This window comes from Lynx rufus, unplaced genomic scaffold (assembly GCF_022079265.1).
Source record: "Lynx rufus isolate CCGP_SWC_20201006 ecotype Redwood Valley unplaced genomic scaffold, mLynRuf1.p SCAF_10, whole genome shotgun sequence".
Taxonomy (NCBI): domain Eukaryota; kingdom Metazoa; phylum Chordata; class Mammalia; order Carnivora; family Felidae; genus Lynx; species Lynx rufus.
In genome coordinates, this window is record NW_025814824.1 from 50,173,732 (window position 1) to 50,180,827 (window position 7,096).

At 41.7% G+C, this 7,096-nt stretch overlaps 1 protein-coding gene across 1 annotated transcript in view; it reads right to left on the reverse strand.

Annotated features, from left to right (window-relative positions):
• CAAP1 (caspase activity and apoptosis inhibitor 1) overlaps positions 1-5,289 on the reverse strand; it is a 52,617-nt gene extending 47,328 nt beyond the window's left edge. Inside the window, exon 1 of the mRNA XM_047065070.1 lies at positions 4,916-5,289. Within this exon, the coding sequence (XP_046921026.1) occupies positions 4,916-5,221 (306 nt within the window). The 5' untranslated portion in view covers positions 5,222-5,289. The remainder of the gene's footprint in view (positions 1-4,915) is intronic.
• Between the last annotated feature and the right edge of the window lie 1,807 nt (positions 5,290-7,096).

The window sequence follows — 7,096 nt, forward strand, 5'->3', positions numbered from 1 at the left end:
ACCGATGAGGGGCTCGAACCCACAAACCGTGAGATCATGACCTGGGCGGAAGTTGGATGCTTCGTCAACTTTGTGAGCCACCCAGGAGCCCCTGTTTATTATATTTTCTAATAGAATTGTTTTAAAAGTCATTTAAGGGGCGCCTGGGTGGCGCAGTCGGTTAAGCGTCCGACTTCAGCCAGGTCACGATCTCGCGGTCCGTGAGTTCGAGCCCCGCATCAGGCTCTGGGCTGATGGCTCAGAGCCTGGAGCCTGTTTCCGATTCTGTGTCTCCCTCTCTCTCTGCCCCTCCCCCGTTCATGCTCTGTCTCTCTCTGTCCCAAAAATAAATAAACGTTGAAAAAAAAAATTTAAAAAAAAAAAATAAATAAAAGTCATTTAAAAACATGCCAATTTTAAAGACTATTATGATAATTAGACTGAAAAAGTAAAGAACGTTAGCTCGTTTTAATGGCTTACAAAATAATTCAAGTGTTAGTGAGGATGTAGAGAAACTGGAGCTCTCACACACTGCTAGTAGGAATAGAAAGTGGTACAGCTGCTTAGAAAAACAGTCTGGCAGCTCCTCAAAAAGTTACCCTATGACCCAGCAATTCCATTCCTAGATATACATCCAAGAGAAATGTAACCACATGCCTGCACAAAAACTGGTACACAAATGTTCATAGCAGCTTTATTCGTAATAGCCAAAAGGTGGAAACAATCCAAATGTCCATCAAGTGAAAAATGGAAAAACCAATTGTGGAACAGCCATTCACTGAAATATCATTCCATTCACATAAAATGTCCAGAACAGGAAAATCTATAGATCTATAGAGATAGGAAGTAGTGACTGCCCAGGGATGGAATGTGGTAGCGGTGAGTATTAGGGATGAGAGCTGAAAGGTTCACATTGGGTTTCTTTTGGGGGTGATGAAAGTATTTTAAAACTGACCACAGTGATGGTTGTACAACTCCATGAATACGCTCAAAACCAGTGAACTGTATACTTGAAAGAGGTGAATTATATGGTATATGAATTATATCTCTATAAAGCTGTTACCAACAATAATAATAGGGAATGCAATGTAAAACAGATATAATGGCATTCAGAATTCTGAGGTCTTCTCTACATGCCTAATATATACTGAACTCTTTTTTCCTTCATAAATTAAAACTAGGGTTTAGTTCTGCATGCGAATGTTTACAATATGTAGCTTATTGGCCTCTCATCATGATAAAGAGTATAAAAGATATGGAAACAATTAAGGTAAGAATGATGATATCCAAAATTAAATCTACAAGGTGTGGAAAAACTGAATAGATCTATAACTATCAAATAATTGGAGGGAAAAAAAAGTAAAAACAAATAAATAAATACAACCTGCCCCTAAAACACTCACCAGACCCACACAGCTGTATGGTCCAATAGTCCAGTTCTGATACATCTTCAAGAAAAAGATATAAACTGGGGCACCTGGGTGGCTTAGTCGGTTGAGCATCTAACTGCAGCTCAGGTCATGATCTCACAGTTCATGAGATTGAGCCCCACATCAGGCTCAGTGCTATTAGTGCGGAGCCTGCTTTGTAATTTCTGTCCCCACCCTCTCTCTGTCCATTCCCGGCTTGTGCTCTCTCCCTCTCTCAAAAATAAATAAACAGAAAGAAAGAGAGAAAGAGAGAAAGAAAGAGAGAAAGAGAGAAAGAAAGAGAGAAAGAGAGAGAGAGAGAGGAAGAAAGAAAGAAAGAAAGAAAGAAAGAAAGAAAGAAAGAAAGAAAGAAAAGGGAGAGAGAGAGAAAGAGACAGAGAGAGAGAGACAGAGAAACTATTCTGGAACACATCCCCAAAATGCAAAGCTTCCCAAATCAATCCATGAGGCTAGTAAAATCTTGATACCAAAACCAGACAGGATATCTACACAAATAAAAACCATAGGCTGACTTAACTTAGAAACATAAAATACAAAAGAAAGAATATCAAATTCCAGCTGAGTACAATAACCAAGCCAAATAGGATCTATTCCAAGACTACAAGACAGTTTAACGTGAATTAATTTACCAACTTACCAAAAATTACATTTTCAGATTAAAGGAGGAAAGCTATGTGATTATCTAAACAGAATGCCATAAAAGCATCTAATAACACTTTACACCCCTCAGTGAACTAGGAATTGGAGAAAATCTCCTTAACTTGATGATAAATATCTTTCACAACCTTTGGCAAATATACTTATGGGTGAACATTAGAAATGTTCCAGAAAAAAAGAAATGTTCCCACTAAAAAAAACAAATGGGAAAAAAAATGCCTATTGTCATTGCTTCTGCTAAACACTACACTAAAAGTCTTAGATAATGAAAAAGTACAAAAAACAAGATATATTAGTGCTGAAAAAGAATAGACAAAACTTCCTGTTAACACAAAGTTTTCTAAGTCATTTGAAACTATAATAATGTGGCTAAATACGAGAAAATGCATAAAAATAAATGGGTTTCTGTGTTTCCACAACTCCCAATTAAAAGATGTAATGTTTAAAAAAAAAAAAAAAAAAAAGATGTAATGTTTAGGGGCACCTAGTGGCTCAGTTGGTTAAGTGTCCGACTCAGGCTCAGGTCATGATCTCACAGTTCATGGGTTCCAGCCCTGCATCAGGCTCTACGCTGACGATGCAAAGTCTGCTTGGGATTCCCTCTCTCTCCGTCTCTCTGCTCCTTCCACGCTCTCTCGCTCTCTCTCAAAACAATAAACTTAAAAAATAAATAAGGATGTAATGTTTAAAAATATTAAAATAAAGAATAGTTTTAGGACAGGTTGGGAAGGGAATATGGAAAGATCTTCCTCTTTTTTTTAATGTTTATGTATTTTTGAGAGAAAGAGTGCAAGTGGGGGAAGGACAGAGAGAAAGGGTGGGGGGTGGACAGTGGCTCTGAAGCGAGTTCTGTGCTGACAGCAAGAGAGCCCAACACGGGGCTCAAACTCAGAAACCATGAGCTCAGGACCTGAGCCTAAGTCAGACGGATATTTAACTGACTGAGCCACTCAAGCGCCCCTGGAAAGATCTTCCTAAACACACAAATTCAGAAGGCAAAGGAAAGTATTAGCCTTGACCACAAAGAAATAAAAAACTTCAGTTACACCATAGACAAAGTTGTAGTAACTTTTGCAGTATACTTTACACAGAAGATTAGAACCAAGAGTTTATGTAGAAAGATTCAGAACTTATCAGTAAAGAGCTGAAAATAACTGGGACACCTGGGTGGCTGAGTCGGTTGAGGGGCCCACTTCAGCTCAGGTCATGATCTCACATTTAATGGGTTCTAGCCCCGTGTGGGGTTCTGTGCCCATGGCTCAGAGCCTGGAGCCTACTTCAAACTCTGTGTCTCCCTCTTTCTGCCTACCCACTGTGATCTCTCTCAAAAATGAATTAAAAAAAAAAAAAAGCTGAAAATAACCAAAAAGAAAAATGGCCCAAGGATATGTATATGCAATTTACATAAGGAATCCAATGGTAACTAAATATTAGTATGTTCAATCTCACTATTAATCAAGAGTATATAAAACATGAAACATCAATTTCACCCATTAAGCTGACAAATTTTTCAAAAATGGATATAATGAATATTTGCAGAAATGGGTACTCTTTTGTAATATTTAGACTATAAATCAGTAAAGCCTTTTTTGGAAAGCATTTAGTGGTACCTGCCAAAACTTTTTCTTGTTTTTGTTTTTAAGTTTATTTATTTTGAGACAGAAAGCCAGTGGGTGGGGTAGGGACAGAGAGAGTCCCCAGCAGGTTCCAGGCTGTCAGTGCAGACCCCAACACAGGGTTGGAACCCACAAACAGATCATGACCTGAAAGGAAATCAAGAGTCCAAGGTTTAATGACTGGGCCAACCAGGCGCCCCTCTACCAAATCTTTTTAAATGCATAAAATCTGACCCAGCAATTTGACTTCTTGATTTCTGTGTTGTATGAAGTTTAGGTATTCAGGCTTTTGTCTTATAACCATTTTTTTAAATTTATTTTTTTTTAATTTTTTTTTCAACGTTTATTTATTTTTGGGACAGAGAGAGACAGAGCATGAACAGGGGAGGGGCAGAGAGAGAGGGAGACACATAATCGGAAACAGGCTCCAGGCTCCAAGCCATCAGCCCAGAGCCTGACGCGGGGCTCGAACTCATGGACCGCGAGATCGTGACCTGGTTGAAGTCAGACGCTTAACCGACTGCGCCACCCAGGCGCCCCTAAATTTATTTTTGAGAGAGACAGAGAGACAGAGCACAAGTGGGGGAGGGGCAGAGAGACAGGGAGACACAGAATCCAAAGCAGGCTCCAGCCTCTGAGCTGTCAGCACAGAGACCGATGTGGGGCTGGAACTCACAAACCGCGAGATCGTGACCTGAGCTGAAGTCAGACGCTGAACCGACTGAGCCACCCAGGCGTCCCTGAGCAATTTTTTTTAAACGGCGGTATCTTGATAGATAGCTAAAGTATAAAGAACATGGCTTTTATAATCAGATTTTGTATTCAAGTTTAAGTGTTATTAATAAACTATGACTGTGGGTAAAGTTCATAAACCTCTTCGAGCCTCAATTTTCTCATCCTATATTGTGAAGTTAATCATTATCTATTAAAAGGTGAAGATGAAGAGAGAAGTAAAGCGTGACTCTCATGGGCATTGAAGGCTAGCCCTCGACCCATACTTTTCAGACAGATTGCCACAGGAGTGGAAGGGGCCAAACGCAAAGAGCTAGACAATCGGGAGTATGCGGTTCACCGGTACTTAGGAAAATGAACCTCAAGACCGGGTGGAAGCTCGCGGTCGCAGCGGTAACTGAGCTACAACCAGACCTCCATCCGCCGTCACATCCAGCCTTCTGTCCGCCTTCCTGGGAGAATGCAGCCGCTCAAACAGCAGCGAGAAAGACGCGCACGCACCTGCTGCAGGGACCCCGAGACGCTGGAAGATGAGTCAGTGCTCCGCCGCTTCCGGCGCTCGCTGCGCTCCACGCTGCTCCCGCCCCAGCAGCTGCCGCCGCTCCCACCGCCGGTGACACTTCCACTGAAGCTGGTGTTCCCACAGCAGGTGACGCTTCCGCAGCCGCTGGTACTCCCGCAGCCGCTGGTGCTTCCACTGCCGCTACTGGCGAGGGCGGGCACCAGGTCCGGTGCCGCGAGCGACGCGGCCGCCTCCTGACCACTTCGTTTACGCCGCTTCTCCCGGGAAGACTTCTTCCCCGTCATGATCCTCCTGCTGCAACCATCCAGGGAAAGCCCGCCGTCTCTGAAGCTACCTAAAGCGCGCTCCGGCGGCTGCGGCGGCGGCGGCGGCGGCGGCGGCGGCAGCGGACTGCCAGCGCGGGCGTCGCAGCTTGTGCGTCACTTCCGGCCTCGTCGCAGAGGCCGGGAGGCGTTTCTGGAAGGCGTGCCGGGACCCACGGAGCTTCCAGGGCGATCCGTGAAGGTTGGCTTGAGTTTGTTGAAAGACTCGCAGGTTGTCGGGTCACGTTCGGGTTTCCTTGCCTCTGCAAAGGACGGAACGTGGAGCTTTACAAGAGCTCTTTGCCTTATTGAGACCGTCTTTCAAATGTTGTCGTATACAAATACACAGTAAGGTAAAGGTGTAGTTTTTGTTCTCGTTTTTCATTTGTCTTCCAATTTTTATTTATGACACTAAAACGTTAGAAGAATAGAGAACTTAGGGAAAATCTCATCATCATTATTATCATCAGCGGGGAATCTTTTTTTGAAGTGTATTTTAGGGAATTGTACCTAGGGTCTTGTGCCTCCTTGTTTTTCCCCATTAACAGTAATTGTTAGGCATGTTTCCTTTTCACTTCTAAAACTATTTGGGTCTAGTACTTCGCCGTATTCTTTCTCAATTTACCTAATATTCAAGCGCTGGTGTTTAGGTTGTTGACAGTCTGTTACGTTTTACAATAATGCGGCTCTGAACAGCTTAAGGAAAAAATTTACACGATTTTCCCTGTCGTATTTTGTCCCGCCAAAACAATTGATCAGCACCTTATTTTTCTTGTCCTAATAGATTATTTTGAAGATTAATCCAACTTGAAATGTCACCCATACACTGAAACCTAAATCTAATATATAATAGAGATTAACTTGCATTTTTTATTTTATTTTAATTCAAGTATAATTGACATACAGTGTTATATTAGTTTCAAGGGTATAATACAATGATTCAACAATTCTATACATTTTCCAATGCTAATTAAGGTAAGTGTACTCTCGGGGCGCCTGAATGGCTGAGTCGGCTAAGCATCCACCCTTGATTTCCACGGAGGTCATGGCCTCACAGTTCATGAGATTGAACCCTGTGTGGGCTCTGAGCTGACAGCATGGAGCCTGCTGGGGATTCTCTTGTTCCTTCTCTCTCTGTCCCTCCCCTGCTCATGCTCCATCTCGCTCTGTGTCTCAGAATAAATAAACATTAAAGAGATTCTGTTAAAAAAATAAATGTTCTCTCAATTTCCTTTATTTATTTCAACTGCACCCCCACCTACCTCCCCTCTGACAACCACCAGTTTGTTCTCTCTATCTAAGAGTCTGGGTTTTTTGGTTGTTTTTTTTTTTTTTTTTTGGAGGGCGGATTGTTTGACTCTCTTTTTTCTTTGCTCATTTTTTCTTAAATTCCACATATGAGTGAAATCATAGGGTATTTGTCTTTCTCTGATGCCTTATTTTACTTAGCATTATACCCTCTAGATCCATCCATCTTGTTGCATATGGCAAGATCTCCTTCTTATGGCTGAAAAATATTCCACTATGTGTGTATGTGTGTGTATATACACTTACCCATTCATCTTTCAGTTGACACTTGGGTTGCTTCCATATCTTGGCTATTGTAAATAATGCTACAGTAAACATAAATATATCTTTTAATTTACAGTGTTGACTACCATTGGTTGGAACACTATTTCCTCATTATCAAGTGCTAATAAGGTTAACCATTTATCTACTGAAATCAGTGTGTTGACCTAATAAATGTATATTAATTATTTATATTGGTGAGATGGGAGAGAGGAACAGGGAAAAATATTATTGGCATATCAGTGTTCCTATCTTTTCTCTCTCCCTCCCTTCCTCAAAAATTGCCTT